Source organism: Emys orbicularis, chromosome 3 (genome assembly GCF_028017835.1).
Source record: "Emys orbicularis isolate rEmyOrb1 chromosome 3, rEmyOrb1.hap1, whole genome shotgun sequence".
NCBI classification, from domain to species: Eukaryota; Metazoa; Chordata; order Testudines; family Emydidae; genus Emys; species Emys orbicularis.
In genome coordinates this window covers 17,751,827-17,768,505 of record NC_088685.1, presented here as the reverse complement: position 1 = coordinate 17,768,505, position 16,679 = coordinate 17,751,827, and the positions used below count along the sequence as shown (strand labels likewise).

The 16,679-nt window shown below is 44.2% G+C and overlaps 1 protein-coding gene across 1 annotated transcript; it reads right to left on the bottom strand.

The window, feature by feature from the left end:
- Positions 1 to 4,329: 4,329 nt before the first annotated feature.
- On the bottom strand, positions 4,330 to 16,469 carry TDRD6 (tudor domain containing 6). Its single transcript, XM_065402102.1, has 5 exons — positions 9,686 to 16,469; positions 9,038 to 9,156; positions 7,928 to 8,017; positions 6,991 to 7,051; positions 4,330 to 4,409 (listed from the first exon to the last, which is right to left on the bottom strand). The coding sequence occupies exons 1-5, from the start codon at positions 16,467 to 16,469 to the stop codon at positions 4,330 to 4,332; spliced, it is 7,134 nt and encodes a 2,377-aa protein (XP_065258174.1).
- Between the last annotated feature and the right edge of the window lie 210 nt (positions 16,470 to 16,679).

Genomic DNA, 16,679 nt, shown 5'->3' with positions numbered 1-16,679 from the left:
TAATTCTTTTGTGTTCATATACGTTTTCCTGCTTTGTACAAATGCCATCTCAACATATTGTGACATGCACAATTACTATTAGGGATGCTTGTTTACATGTTATAAGAAAACTGTAGCCTAGTTCCAGGACAAGTGGCAGTTTTCTGACATTGTGTGTGCCACTCCAATACAAATCTATGTTTTCAGCCCTAAACAAGCCCTTGAACTGGAATTTGCTGTACAAAGGGAAATAGAAAAATTTACTTTTAAGCTACATTATCTCCAACTGAAAATTGTGTTTCCTTCCCCCCAAGGGGTCATTTTGTGTCTGTTAGAACTCAGGAGCTCTCCTTTTTAATTCCCCCCAAATAAACACCTCCCCCCTCATAGAATCAGTATTCTGGCAAAGGACAACTAAACTCCTTTCATAGCCATTAGCAGTCAGAGGAAGAGAGCTTTAAGACCATGTCTATTGCACAGATAGAGTACTGTTCCCCCTCAGTAGAGAACCTGTGGAGTGACCTAAGGGCAGGCCATTAGCCCCAGTGCTGTGATAAAATTTCATTTTTAAGACTGCCAAACAGTCATTATTTGTGTTATGTACACGAGTTCCCCAGCCACATTACCACCTACTAGAGATGGTCTATTCCCAGTTCTGCCCATGGCATTGTCACCTTCCCCTTGCTCCCACCCTGCCATTTGGCACAAGTAATTGACACACATACTTCCTAGTCAATACCCATTTGGTTGATATATTTAGAATGCTATAGCTATGATACCATCTGCATGATCAGCCACTGCCCTTTCCCTTCTATCTTCTCTAGAAGGCATCGTCTGACAGTTTTGTTTTCATAGCTGTGGCAAGGAGTAGCTATAGTACTCCTAGGCTATGTCCACACTAGAGATCTTACAGCTGTGCTGCTGTAAGGTCTCCCGTGAAGCTGCTCTTTGTCAGCAGGAGAGTGTGATGGGTTTGGTCACAGAGACCCCCTTGGGACTGTCACATGATGTGCTGAAACTACCTCTGAGCCAGTTTTCCCGGATGGCTTGGGACTCCAGAACCCTGCCTCGTTGAGCCAGACACGCGAGCCTGCTGCAACACAGACCCAGGGTCTGAACCTTGCCCCAAAGCTGCAGACTTAACTGAATACAGCTCAGCAAGTACTCTTGACTCCAGCACGCAGACTCCCAGCTCCCAATGGGATCCAAACCCCAAATAAATCTGTTTTACTCTGTATAAAGCTTATACAGGGTAAACTCAAATTGTCCGCTCTCTAGAACACTGATAGAGAGATATGCACAGCTGTTTGCTCCCCCCAAAGTATTAATCACTTACTCCGGGTTAATTAATTAAAAAAAAGTGATTAAGTATAAAAAGTAGGATTTAAGTGGTTTCAAGTAATAATAGACAGAACAAAGTAAGTTACCAAGCAAAATAAAACAAAAACACACAAGTCAAAGCCTAATACATTAGGAAACTGAATACAGGTAAATCTCACCCTTAGAGATGTTCCAATAAGCTTCTCTAACAGACTGGACTCCTTCCTAGTCTGGGCCCAATCCTTTCCCTGGCACAGTTCTTGTTAGTTTCAGCTCAGGTGGTAACTAGGATTTCTCATGACTGGCAGCCCCCCTTGTTCTGCTGCACCCCCTTTTATAGCATTGGCCCAAGGCGGGAATCCTTGTCTTTCTGGGTTCCCATCCCTCCTTCTAAATGGAAAAGCACCAGGTTTAAAATGGATTCCAGTATCATATGACTGACTGTCAATGGGATTTGTGTTCCTAAATCACAATTGCATGGAAAAATCCGACAGCTTTGTAGAGAATCTACCTTACCTGATTATGGCACAAAACATGTTTTCATCTTCATCTTACCAAACTTGTTAGAATTCTGACATATTACTCATAGCATGGCAGCGTGCCTTTGCCTTTAAGAGAAAATGGTAATATCTAATGAAACTTGCTCTGTTCCATAGCAGTTTCCACACATGCAACAGAAAAAGTTTATTTCACTCACTGTGCTTACAATTCTATATGAAGGTTTTGTTCCTACTAGTAAAGTGAGAACAAGCGAGTCAGTACTTTTGCATACACATTTGCAGTGTTTGGAAACATTTAGAACAGTGCCAGATGTCGGAACTGGATAATGGGGGATGGATCACACAAATTGCTCTGTTCTGTTCACTCCCTCTGCAGCATCTGGCACCATCCAGTGTTGGAAGAGGATACTGAGCTAGATGTACTCCTGAGGGAATTCTGCGCCAAAAAGTTAAAAATTCTGTTCACAATATTTTAAAATTCTGCATATTTTATTTGTCAATAAACAAACATGGAGGCTCCAGCATGGCAGTGGGGAGCACAGTCCATTGGCTGCACGGAGGTGGAAGATCACCCTGCAGTGCTGCCTCCACTCCACCCCCAACACAGACTTGGCCATGAGGTTGACCCAACTTTGACAGTGCAGGGGCCAGGCCTGCCCCACAAACACCCCAGGGCCCTGTCCCTCCATGCCAGGTGCACCAAAATAGTAAGCAAGAGGGACAGTCTCTCACACATGCCCAACCCTGGCCCCCGATCCAGGTGTGGGGCAAGAAGGCTCAGTCTGGCAGGATCCAAGTGTGGAGGGGATCCAGGTGCAGGGTGAGAGGGTTCTGTGTGGGGTAATCTGGGTATGGGTGGCTTGGTGGGGGATCTGGATACAAAGGGGCTTGTTGAGGGGTTCTGACTGCAAGGGGAATGGCACTCTGCAGGTGATGCTGGGGGAGTGGGGCTTAGTGTGGTGGAGGTCCAGGTGCAGTTGGTTAGGCTCAATGGGGTGGGCACCTGGGTGCAGGGGGAAAATGGGGATAGTCTGGGTGCAGGGGGTGGGGGTCTGGATGCAGGGGGGAGGACCTTGATGGCAGGGTCCAAGCGTGGGGAGTGAGGCTCAGTGGGGGGAAAGAGGGTTCAGGTGCAGGAGGGCTCTGGATGCAGGGGATGAGGCTCAGCAGGGTGGGGGTTCGAGTGCAAGGGATTCTGTGGGGGGGGATTCTAGGTATGGGGGGGGTCTAGATGCACGTGGGATGAGCAATAGGGGCAAGCAGTAAGAGGGGGTGCAGAGCTTCCTGCAGTCAGGGGAAGTTTCTGGGGGTGAGTCTTACCTGGCCCCGGCGGCTCCTTGGTAAGGGAAGAGGAAGTTCTGGCCTCCCCCCCACCACTCCTCAGCCCAGCCAGGACTCGCAGCTGAGCCCAGCACAGGGTAGGAGCCAGCAGCTTGGGTGTGCCCAGCCCCTTCCCAAGGTGATTTACCTCTCCGCCAACTGCTCCAGGTGCCCGAAACGACATGCCCGCACTGCTGGGGAGGGTTGCATGACCACTCTTGTGGCTTCCCTTTGCTTCCCCGTCATTTTCTGTGGGGAAGCAAAGAAATCTGCAGAGGACATGAATTCTGTATGCGCGCAGTGGTGCAGCATTGCCCCAGGAGTATAGATGGACCCATTCATCTGACCCAGTATGGCCATTCTTATGCTCTTACGTTGAATATTCCTGGGGTGCTCTGTACTTATTGGCCCTGTTTTTAAAAAGCGTGTTCATCCAACAGATTGTAGTCAATTAATTATAGATAAAGGAAGTGTCCCTTATACACTAAAGAAAGTAGTGGAGTGGAGAAATCTAAAAGATCAAGACAAGATAACAATGCACCAGCATCAGCTTTATTCCAGCTTGTTCCATAGTTAGTATAGTAGTATAAATGCAGAGTTCAAACTGAAGTAAATATTGTTTACCATAAAGGAGAACAAAACATTCAAAGTAACTGGTGCAAAATATCCTCTAATTTTTTTTAGGAGAGCTTTTCTAACAAAGAAATCTTCTCAGTGTTCATCAGAAAGCAGTGTTGCATAATGTACAGTCGTTTGTATACATCTGAATAACCTTCATTTAAGCAAACCCAAACTTAAATCAAGTATAGTTCCAATAGAAATAAAGAGCTTAAGCAATCTACATATGCAAAAATTTTAACAACAATCTAGTTATTACAACTACTGGTGCAACAGACTAAAACATTCAATAGCTGAAACTCCACTGGTCAAGGGCTGCCCAAATTCTCACTTAAATGAAGGCAGCGCAATTTTAAGAAGCTAGATGCCAGCACTATCAAAACATCTATAGATTCCATGTAGGCATTTTGTTGTTTTACACAAGTGTGAAGTGCTATTACAGAAATATGGCATCCGAGTTAGACATTATTTGCTCAGCTGCTTGAAAACCATGCTCAAAATACTTCTACAATGTATAACTCAGTCATCTCGGGAAAATACATGTTCATAAGACTTTTCTTCTCCAACACGTGACGATAGTGAACTAGAAGCCTTACTCTGTGGCATTTTCAGGACTGCTGGACAACATATATGGGTCAACCATTACATCTGAGCCACAACTAGCCCTTTTTTCTAGGAAAAGAGGAAAGAAAGACAGAGGTAAGAATAGGACCATGAAGATCCAAAAATATACTTACGCAGTAACAGTCACTAAAGAGTGTGACCTGTATGTTTTTTGGTAGTCTGAAAGACTGTAGTACAATTTCAGACCAACTTTGTCTACTTCATGGTCCTGTACTAAGTTTACCCCAACAATTACACATTTGAAAGACTATTGTGTACAATTAATAACTATTAACTAAGGCAGCTGGAACTTTAGTCAAAGGTGAAGTGATTCAGCTGGATGCAAGTGTGCGATGTTTACAAGACAGTCTTCAGTTTAAGAGCTAACCCATTCCACCTGCAGGTGGAACATGATAGTCATAGTAGATATTTTAAAATGTAGTTTAAGATAGTGTTTTATCAATAAAACATTGATTCTGGTAACATGTACAGTTTGGATCAGTCATTCAGATACTGTGACATTCTGTGGATAGATCAGTTTGTATCTGAAGGTTCTTTAAAGTTAAAACAGTCATTAACAGGACTGAATGAAAGGGAACCGGCCACCATTTGCAGACTTATACACATTTGACTTTAAGATATTCTGATTAGACCTCGCTTGCTCTCTCATATGCATGCACACAATTTTTTTTTGTAAACACAGAAAAACTGTTAATAGAACATTACAGTTACAAAGTCAAGCACTCGAGAATTAGGAAATACCAGCATGACGGTTACCTGTGCACTCCTTGTGCATATGCATTCTGATGGTCTAATTACATGATAACAGGACCCTTGCTTCATTCTATGCACAGGATGGATGGTGCTCAATGATCAGATATTCAATATTTTATTTTATCCTTATATAATGCACACTATTCATACCCTGCTCTGAAGACAGGATTATTAATTCCTCTATGGCACTCTTGGGGAGGGTGGTAATATCCGCATTTTACACATGAGGAGTTGAGACAGAGAATAATGTCAAAGGTATCAGCTAGTTTTGGGTGCCCTGAGACACCTAGGATCTGATTTTTCAGAGTACTTAGCATTATATAGCACTCTGCAAGTTCAAAGCACAGCTCCTATTGAGCATTCACATCTACTGAAATCAACACATCAGAAACCAGGGCCTCAATTTGGGCACCCAGAAAATGGAACACAATTAGCGACTGCCTGTGGAAAGTTTGGTTTAAGAGCATCCCAGTGTAACCCCAGCATTACATAGGGACTCTATGGCACAGGCAAAGATAGAATCCGGTTCTTCGGGGTAGCATTCACTTACCTCGATCACCAGACCCACTTTCTCTTCCTGCAATGCACTGCCTCATTCACCACACACCTTTCAACTTCTGCAACAAATAATGCAGGACCTTACAGACAACAGTCTCCTTTACCACACAGTCCTAATTCATCCCCAGAGCAAGACCATCCTGTACACTGAATGAGGCAAAGGACCTGTGGAAAAAATAATTTGTGATCATGTAATTAAAGACCATAGGAATGCATATGCACAAGGGGGCCAAATTAAGGTTGCACCTTAAGCGTGGCATTTCCTCACTTTTGAGGGCTTGACATTGCAGCCTCAATAATTTTTTCAATGTAGTTTTGTGTGTAATTTCTTGGGTTTTCAGAAAACAAACTGGAAAAAAAAAAAACAAAAAAAAAACAGAAATGCCTTCATATGGCATGTGACCGATCTAGATGTCAATAAGCAGTGTTGGAACCTTTCAATCACCTTTCAATCCACCACAGATCTCTGTCACTTGAACTAATGGAGTGCCTGATAGCAGTAGTAGGTTGCCATCCTCTATGTGTACATTACAGTACTGAAAAAAAAGAATCCTGGCAATAAACCAGACAAACTTAAGTAAACCGATGCTAGTTGTAGGAAGGTCTATTATACACCTTTGACTCAAATGAGAAAAGCAGATTAGCTAATAGCTTTTTCAGGCACTGTAAAAAGGCAGGAAGAAAGTATCACCAGCTAAGCTTTTTATTTCTAGTATCAGTCAACAAGTTGGCAAGTTAAACCCAATCATCTCAAAGAAAGAAACAGAATGACATAAGGGTTTCTTGTACTTTTTTTGTAAGAAAGAACCAAAATAAGGGAAGAGCTACAAAGAGACCACATGCCTCAGGTGATCAGTAATGGATACAAAGACTTTCATGTGACAGTCACTACCATTTTACAAAGATTTGGGGACCTACAAGACCTGACTTGGTGATCACAGTTCAATTCTCCAAGTAGAAAAGTACGAAGAGATAGCCATAACTGGTACACTCAGCAGAAAGGCCAAGGATTTGACCTGGCATGAAAACAGAACTATTATTTCCCCTTAGGGATAGTCCTCCCAGACAAGGCAATATGGGGGGGGGGGGGGTCTTGCACTGTTACTGCCTGTGCTGTACCTGCTAGTGAAGAACCCAAAAAATTATTCCAAAGTGACCAGTTAATCCAATTGCATTTCACAGCTGGAAGTTATTCTGTTTATAATATACTAGAATATCATGCTTTTAGCCTTTTGAAGCAAAAGACAGATACTTAACATCCAACTAACAATGAACTCTTCATATGGCAGGAGTTTAGAAAGAAAAATTGAAGTACTACCTTTCAACTCTGAGCCCTCCACTGATAAGGAGTGCAAGTTATCTGTCACCTGGAACGCTGCCTAAAACAAAAACAAAAACAGGTTCTGTTGAAAGGGACAAAACCACAACTGCTTAAATACTTTTTGTATCTGCATCTGATTTAAAAGTAGACTGATTTTTACATTAACACTCAGGTATTCACTCATGCTCAGGTATGAAAATTATTTTCCTATCTCAACCACTAGAACTAGCTTTGTGTCCATCTTATTTCTTCAAGCCAGGCTTCCGTGGCAGGAATGAAGAAGCAGAAAATTGATTCCACCTCCTTCTTCATAATAATCAACATCTGTGACAAATGACTCTGGCACAATTCAAGATTAGGTTCCTGGACGTAATGCAATAACAGCACTGTCCTCAAAGCAAAATACAAATGCAAGACCTCTTTAAGATCATTTCTATTACTAAATAGTTATGAAATATTTCACATTGTTCCTTGTGCAATGTTTCTTTAAGTTTTGTTAGCACTATACTGTCAGAATTGATGCACCAATAGCATTATTCAGAACTGCCAAGTCTGACAGCAATAAGCAGCTTTCTGCACTTGCTGATATTCCTTCTGTGTTTATTCACTTTCAATATCACCTGTTTTCTGGAACTGGATTTCACACAACCCAAAATATTCCTAATCAAAATAACTGGCTGAGGGCTAGCCAGTTATACTCCACTCTTCAGGTTTTAAAAAAGGAGGGCCACAGAGGTCACGTAGACTCTACAGTGTATCAGGCAGTTTGATAAACTTTAACATTCAGATTTTCCAGATAAAGGTTGGATAGGTGGGTGGGTGTAGGTGTCATCCCTCATGGTCACACAAAGATTACAACTCATAATTCCAGACACTCGATATTTTATCTCCATTAGGTTTCCCCAAATATTTACCAAGAGCTATAACACTGTACCTCATATGGACTCTTCGTCACTTCAGGAATGCCATTCCAAACATTCTCAGGATTCACTATCTCCTCATTGCCAGTAGAGAGATTCAAAACCTGTACAGATAAGACATTAACCTTAGTCTAGCAGGTATTACCAGGTTTCAGAGTAGCAGCCGTGTTAGTCTGTATCCACAAAAAGAACAGGAGTACTTGTGGCACCTTAGAGACTAATAAATTTATTAGAGCATAAGCTTTTGTGGGCTACAGCCCACTTCTTCGGATGCATATAGAGTGGAACATATATTGGAGGAGATATATACAGAATACATAGAACACAACACAACCCATTAATGGAAAAAAAGTCCACAACTGGCATATCATGTAAAACACTAAGTATACAATCCCTGTAAAAGGAAAGGGAGAAAGAGTATGTAGTGTTCAGTTTCTGGTTTAGACATTTATTTGTCTAAAGTGTATAATCAGATATCTGCAGCTACTCTTCAAAACCATTCAAAATCAAACTAGGAAACAAAGCTTTAATAGAAAGTTCTTGAAAACCTTTACATTGGCTCCTCCTGGCATCCACTTACCAAGTGAATTTCCATTGAGTAAGTCAATCTCCCAATACAAGAGGCAACTGTAACTATGTATTCTAGAAATCCAGAAGCAGCAAGCAACGCTAACTACAGTAGAACCTCAGAGTTACGCTGAGAATGGAGGTCGTTTGTGTTTGTAACTCTGAAAAAAAAGTTATGGTTGTTCTTTCAAAAGTTTACAACTGAACATTGACTTAATACAGTTTTGAAGCTTTACTATGCAGAAGAAAAATGCTGCTTTCCCTTTATTTTTTTAGTAGTTTGTGTTTAACCCAGTATTGCACTGTATTTGATGTGGTTTTTTTTGTTTTGGTCTCTGCTGCAGCCTGATTGTGTATTTCCAGTTCCAAACGAGGTGTGTGGCTGACTGATCAGTTCATAACACTGGTGTTCGTAACTCTGAGGTTCTACTGTAACTGTTACCTCTCTAGTAATCTGAGAGTCTGGAGAACGTGGGATGCACTTAGAGCAACCAAAGCATTTCTAATATACATGGAATCTTTTCTACACAGGGAGAGAGCTCTGAAGTCCTCCTTACCTTGGTGCCTTCATCAGATATCTCCAAAATCCGAGCCTCACACCACTTCAGACATGTCCACACCATACATTTGGAGCCAACAGCAAACCCCTCTAGATTACAGGCATGCTCACTTTGTTCTACAAGATTTGAAATGTCACCAAAATTTGCTGTAACAGTTTTAGACTGGATTAAAAACTGTCAATGTATTTAACTGCCTCTGCCTGCTGTCTTTTCTGTCTCTGTTTGCAGGTAAGAAACTACTCCTATTTGTTAGAGTTAGTAATGGACAAATTTTACAGGAGATATTTGCAGTGCTAACTCATTACTAAAACCCAGGAATTTAAGAGATTTTAAGGGTGGAACAGATCTAAATCAAGAGTGTCTCATGGACCACAACACACTGTTCATATATTATTCCTTTAGCAACTATAGCACTTTTATGCACCTTACCTCACAGTCCTCATTTCCCCATCCCCTCCCCACGTCTAATCTTAAAATGTAGACTTAACATTACAATTAGTTTCTTCTCCAAAACACACCCCAAGTCAAATATTTTATAAAAAAATTAAGCTAAATTTTGCATTTGCAACTGATTTTTTAAAACAAAAATGTTACTGTGCTGTACAGTTTGAGTCTATAGCTCTTTAAAATAATTAAGGTACATACCTGCACCATGACCAGCTAAAGTTGCATCCTGCTTTTCTCTTATTTCAATTTCTTCTTCATCTGAGGGGTTATGCCTCAAGGACTCCCCACTCACAAGACTAGTTTTATACTCTCTGAACACTTTATGCAAGTCTGGTTTCATCTGTTCTGCACAACTCTTCTCTTGCAAAGTTAGCCATTTCTTACATTTTTCACCTCTGCTATCAGCTTGTCCTACACCACACAGCTCTACAGGGCAAGTAGACACTTGCTTTTTTAAGTCAGTTTTGGGGAATGAAAGCTGATCTGCACTATCTACAGAAAGCTCTAAATTAGATGGTTCCAACTCTAACGGGTCCTTCCTTGTTTCATCACCAAGAGAAGCCTGCACTTCCAATGGCACCAGTTCCAATACCTCTTTTCTTTCAGCACCAAGCAAAGACTGTACTTTGTGCATCTCTGGTTTGTGCATCTCTGGTTCCAGCTCCTTTCTGGCTCCATTACTAAGTAAAGTTTTTACCAGGGCAGACTCCACTTCCAACTCAGTTGGTACAGCTTTCATTTGATGAACTTCAAGCAAGTCCAAGTCCCAATCCACTCTCTCCTTTGTTTCTTCACCCAAGGAAATCTGTACCTCACATGGTATCAGTTTGAATAGTTTCCCTCTTTCATCACCGCATACAGGCTGTATTTCAAGTGATGACTCCATTTCCAACCAATTCTCTCTATTACTAAATGAAGGTGACACTTCAAGTGATTTCAGGTTCATTAGCTCCCCCGTTTCATCATCCAAAAGCTGTACTTGGAGTGATTCCAGTTCTGACAATTTTTCCTTTGTTTCATCGGTCAAGGAAGTCTGCATTTCTAGTGACTCCAGTTCCAGAATATCTTCTTTTGTTTTGTCCCCCAAGGAAGGGTACACTTTGAGTGACTCTAGCTCCAGTAAGAGCTTTTTTAGTTCATCAAGTGAAGAGTGCATTTGTAACTGCTCCATTTCCAACAGCTTCACATTCTCATCCAGGGAAGGCTGCACCTCAGCTGATGGAAGTTCCAACCGCTCCTTTCTTTCTTCACCCAGGAAAGACTGTACTTCAAGTGATAATTCTAACGTCTCTGCTTTGAGTTCCTCATCCTCCAAGAACTGTGCTTCAGATGGCTCAAGGTCTAAGTCCTTTGTTTCACTATTGGCAAGAAGCTGTGGTTCAGATGTTTTTGGTTCTACATATACCCTTGTTTCGCTATCACTCTCTTTTGTCAATAAAGGATTCTCTACTTTATTAAGTATTTCAAAATTGGTCTGATGCTCATTAGCAGTTTTGAGAATCACCTTTTCTTCAATTTCTGCAGTATTTAGACCTCCATTGTCTGTCAGGTGGAATGGTTCTGCACAGAGTAAAGCATCCTGCAGAGCACTATTTTCTTGCTCGGCATCTCCAATAGAAGCCGCAGCTCTTCCAAGGCAAACAGCATCTGTATTATCTGTCCCTGGACCCTCATTCTTTTCACTGAAAGCATTCTGAACGTTTGCCAAAGTCGTGTCAGTGTTATACTGCCAAAAACATTTCATCTCCTCATTAATGTTTTTTCCGTTACATTCCAGTTTAACAATAGATAAGGGAATTTCAGAAGAGTTATCCTTTTGTATTTCCATTACTGTGACCTCTAGTAAATGTTCTGCAGTCATGTCATAGAACTTGTCTTTTGCTTCATTACTCCATGAACCCTCTGGGGAATTAAATCCAGATAGACAGCATGGAAATGCTTGCATAGGTATTGTAAGCAATTGATCAGGAATTTGTCTAATCATCTCTCTGCCAACAAGTTCCTCAGATCCATAATCCACATGTCTGACAGTTAGGTTGTTACCTTTTACGCTGCTAACTTTTGCTCTGTAAAGTTTTCCATCTTCACTATACTTTGCTATGCAAATATCACCACTTCTAATACTTGATCTGAAGTCATCCACACTGCTTATTTCAAGTTCTCCAGTTTCCTGTAGTTTTTTTTCTAAGTAGTTTATATTATCTGGGTCAGCCATCTGACCCCAAAAGTATTCTGGGCCCTTTACAACAGTGACATAGGTTTCTACAGTCTGACCTACCTCTAGAGTCTTCCAGAAGAATGATTTAGTGTCAGTTATACTAGAAGCTTTATTTTTCTCTTCAAAAGGCAGAGGTTCACACTGATTTGCCACATCAGCACCACTCTCTCTTCTGTCAAGTGCTTCTGTTGACTGAGATTCTTCTCTCATTCCAAAGGTTTCATTAATCAAATCCACTGCTATCATACCTTGCTCGTCATAGAGAACAATTTCCCATCTGTCTTTGAGTTTCTCTACAAATTCACAGTTTATTTGAACTTCACTTGTTCTTTCTGAAAAATAACTCACTGCTTCCTGTGTCCAATTTGTAAACTGTTTAGACTGAACTCCAGCCAGCGAAGAATGAATACTCATCATTGGAATTGATGAATATTTTTCAAGCAGTCTATTTGTTTCACAAACATTAACTACGGAAGTGTTGCCATAATCTATATATTGTACACTTATCTGTTCATCAGATAGTTTCTCTTTTACTACAGCTCGATACCACAAGCCGTCTTCTGAAAAAACGGCACAAATTAAGTCTCCTACTTGCATCTGTTGTTGACTGAGACCCTTTGTTCCTGTTTTATTGTTTAATCCTTCTGAAATATTGTTAAGTTGAGGCTCATCACTTGCTAATTGAATATAAAAATCTGAAGGGTTATTTACGTGAGAAATGTATACTAAAGTTTTCAGACCAGGCACTAAGTTCCTTGGAGGCAAGTCACATATGCTTTTAAGTGGGAAAAGTGTACTATTTTCTCCTTGATTTCTAGTTTTAACAGTATCAGGTTTAACAATATCAGACTTTATCTCTTTCTTTATAAAGGGTAAAGATTTATTTTCATCTACTTTTTTACCTAACGAAGTACTTGCTGAGGGAAAAACTTTGTTACTGTTAAATCTTTCCACAGATCCTAGAAACTTGGTTGACAACTCTCTTTTTGCAGCAGGTTGGAAGTGTTTTACATCCTTACATACAAAGCTGGTTTTGGTATTGCAGTCTTCTCCTTGGATTTCAGATCTCCAAGTTTTATTCTCAGACTCTCTCATGTATGTTGCTGATGACTTCATGTTTTCATTCCTCTCTTCTTTAGCATTTATGTTTTTAGAATGTAGAGTTTCATTTTCTACATAATTGTTAGACTCTCTATTTCTTGGTAAGCTTAAACCCTCTTTAATTTTTGCATTAATTTGAATATTGCCATCATACAGTTCAACTATCAGCCTTCCATCAGATTCTTTTGCTACCACTATCATCTTTAAAGGCTTATCCAAGACAGCGGTTTCAAACCATGTGGTAGCTTCTTTCGGTACATTAGAGATATCAGATAGTGAACATTTTATGGCTTGCATTGGCAAAAGCAAGATATCATATGCATCACTAGGTACAGGAATCAAGTCTTCTTTCTTTACCACCTGTGTATTCCCAAAGTCTACAAAGATGACTTCTTTATTAGGCTTGGTTTTCAAAACTGCTCCTCTGTACCAGTGATTGTCAGTATACCTTGCAAGATATAGGTTTCCAGGGTTTTGTGACATTTTTAAACTGTGCAGTACTTTGCTTAGTCGACCAATGTTATTTGTGAGCAGTTCTAGGACATTTGCACTTCTGGTAAGTTGGCAGTAAAATTTCCATGGATTGTCAACATGTGTTACATAAATCTCTTCTTCGCTTCCAATTTTGATGTCATGTGTAGAATAATAGTAAGAGTGTAGCTGAATGGAGGATGCCAGAGGTTTTTGAGGCGGTACAGGTCTGGCCAACCCTTTCTCGGTTAAAAAATGGCACACACTCTGAAAAGGTGTAATTAAGTCCACAACATTAAACAGCTCTTTATTGTTTATGGCAGCTAGAGCAAATATTGTACACTTCAGTTCCAAATGATCTGCTGTGTCATCAACAAACTCCTGAAAAGCTAGGATTGCTTTTTCATCCCAAACAAAAGGATCCTGACCATTTGGTTGGATTAAATTGTAAAGGCTGCATCTGAAAGCCTGAGCCTTTAATTTCAGAAAGTTTGCATTAATTGAGCAGAGATTCTTTACAGAAACCAGCTCCTTGTTCCCATAGTCAACATATATTACTTCTACCTGTTCTGTAGAACACTCTCCACTAATAATCAAAGCTCTGTACCATTTCTCATCCTCTGAATACTTAGCTAAACACACTGGACTTGCCCAACAATGTGGCTGTGCTGAAGTCTTGCAATAATCCTGAATTTCAGCCATTAATGACTTAAGTTCTCGGTTGTTTCTCCTCAACTGACACCAAAAGTAACCAGGACTTTCAACATAGGATACCATCACCTGAACTGTACTACCAACTTCCAGCTGACCTTCATAAGGAGATCCTGGTTTTATTTCCAAGTAGTACTGTGTAAGAGAGGAGGGCAGATTTAGGTTTCCCTTAATTTTTTTTTCATCAGGAGCTGAGTCACTTGATAAAAGGCAATTTTCTGCAGTAGGCTGGTCTTTGACTGTCAAAGGCACCGAGGGATTCAGCGCTATATTGTCTCTTATTGTTTTGGTTTGCACACCACTCTTCCTGGCTGTTGAACTTACTAGCTCCCCCTCGCCAGCATGTTCTTTGAGATCCTGCCTCAGAGACTGAGCAGATAACTTCTGAAGAGTCTCTGGAATCTCAGACCCTTGGAATTTTGCATAGCCTCCTTGGGACAAAATTTTGCTTATATTTTTCTCCCCCGTTTGAGACAGGTCAAGAACTTCAATCACATGCTTGTCACCCTGCGTACCCAACACCTGGATCACCAGCTCTTTGCTCTGCACTGCCCTTTTAAAGTGAGCCACAGACTCTTTACTCCATGTCTCTCCCAGGGGAGAGACATCTGCCAAACAGCACTTCAGAGCTACAGCAGGCAGCTCCCTGAACTGAGGCAGCAGCTCCTTTACCTCATACCAATCCAAGATCTCCCTGTTGCCTCTATCCACCAGGTGCACTTCCACCCCATTCCCCAGCACACTGGTGATGACGGCCCGATAGTAGGCGTTCTCCTTCCACTTGGCGCAGCACAGGGATCTCGGCTGGGGCTCCAGGACGACGCCGTCCAGCTTCTGGGCTCGGGAGTAGAAGTCGCTCATGCTCCGCATCAGCTGACTGAAGGGCAGGAGGTGCTCCTTCAGCCGCAGCCAGAACTCGGACGGGTCTCGGACGAAGGACACCTTGGCATGGTAGAACACTCCCACCTTCACCCGCACGCCCGGCAGGTGGGCAGTGGCCGGGTCCTTCTGAGCCGCAGTTGCAGGGAGTGTGTCCGGCGGCGGCCCCGGCTCCTTAGGAGGGGCGGCGTCCTCCTCTTCCGGCAGCTCCTGCGCTCCCTGGCCGCCCTGCAGCAGGCTGTGGGCCAGACAGCGGCTCTGCACCCCGTAGAGGCAGTTCAGGTTGAGGCCGTTCTCCCCGTACAGGTTCACGTAGTAGAGGTGCTCGAAGGGACTGTAGGTTTCGATGCGGGCGCTCACCGCCTTGCCCAGCAGCAGCGCCTTGAGCCCGCTGAGCTGGGAGCGGGACCAGCCGCAGCCCCTGTCCGAGATGCCCTGCAGGGCGCACGGGTAGGTCACTACCGGCATGCGGAAACACTCCAGGGGCAGGCGGCGGAGGTTAGCCCCGATGACGAATTCCTTCCTGCCGTAGTCCACGCAGATCACCTGGGCCACCAGCCGACCCTGCTCCCCGGGGAAGAGCTCCAGCAACAGCGCGCGGTACCAGCGCCCGTCTATGCCGCGTGCGGCGCAAGGGGCGCCCAGCTTGGGTAGCGGATCCTGCTCCCGCCTGGCCGCCGCCTCGTACCTCTGGTGCAAGGAGTCCGAGAGGCGCTGGATCTCCTGGGAAAGGCTCTGCAGCTGGCAATAGACGTGGTGCGGGTCGGAGATCTGGGTCACTAGCACCGGCTGAGTCACCCCCAGCTGCAGCCGTGGGTAGAAGAAATCCAGGGCGGCCGGGCCCGGCTGGGGAGTGGTAGCAACAGGGTACTGCTGAGCCGAAGTAGGGCCGGGGGGCTCCGGCTTGGGCTGGCCGTGCAGGCGGGGCGCTGCCAGGCAGCGCTTGAGCAGGGCTCGGAAGCAGCTGGGAGTGACCTGCTTGGCCAGGCCCAGGTGGTGCATCTGGGCCAGCAGCCAAGGCAGCTCGAGCAGGACCAGGCACTGCGGCATCAGCACCTCTCGCACCAGCCCCGAGACCTCCTTGGCTTGCAGGTAGTTCAGGAACTCCAGGGCGCCCGCCGTCCAGCTGGCGGCCGGCTGCTCCCCGCTGCCCGCCACGGCCGCCCCGTCTCCCGGCGGCACCAGGTCGGCCAGCACGCAGCCCAGCACCTCGGAGGGCAGGTGGAAGAATTCGTCCCTGCCCCGGGCCAAGTAGTAGGCGTCGGCCGCCACCGTGCGACCCTCGTCCAGCAGGAAGACTCGGCAGTGCTGGCCTTGGCGGCTCACGACCCGGCAGCGGTGCCAATGGTCCCCTAGTTCCACCAGGCACAGGTCCCCCGAGCACAGCCCGGCCCCCACCGCCGGCCAGACGGCTCCCGGAGCGCCGACCAGGCGCGGCCCGGCCTTAGCCTGGATGTCCTGGTGCAGCCGGGCATACTCCTCCCGGCGCTCGCCCAGCAGGCCCCACAGCCGCACTATCGGCACCTCCGGGTGAACGTCCACGAAGGTGACCCTCAGGCTGATGGTGGTGCCGGGACTGGGGATCCCCTGCACGGAGCACATCGCGCAGCGCGGCCGCCGCCCCCTCCGCGCTACCTACTCCGCACAGGGAAGGGAGCTAGCGGCCGTTCCTCTGGTCTAGAGGCACGTGACCACCCCAAACTGCCCAGCACGAGACTGACCAGCTACGCCTATAGCGCTGCACTGTCATAGGCTGTTCTTCCCCCACGTGACCCTTCCCGTCGCCGCCGGCTGGTCCGTGGGCTTCACTAG

Bases quoted from the DNA above. Each gene is read 5' to 3' on its own strand.
- TDRD6 (XM_065402102.1), bottom strand. From the start codon at position 16,469: ATGTGCTCCGTGCAGGGGATCCCCAGTCCCGGCACCACCATCAGCCTG. The intron at 9,157-9,685 runs GTATGTACCTTA...CAAATCTTGTAG, and splicing joins TTTAGCTGGTCATGGTGCAG to AACAAAGTGAGCATGCCTGT. The intron at 4,410-6,990 runs GTAGTACTTCAA...CTCTTTTCCTAG, and splicing joins GGAGGGCTCAGAGTTGAAAG to AAAAAAGGGCTAGTTGTGGC.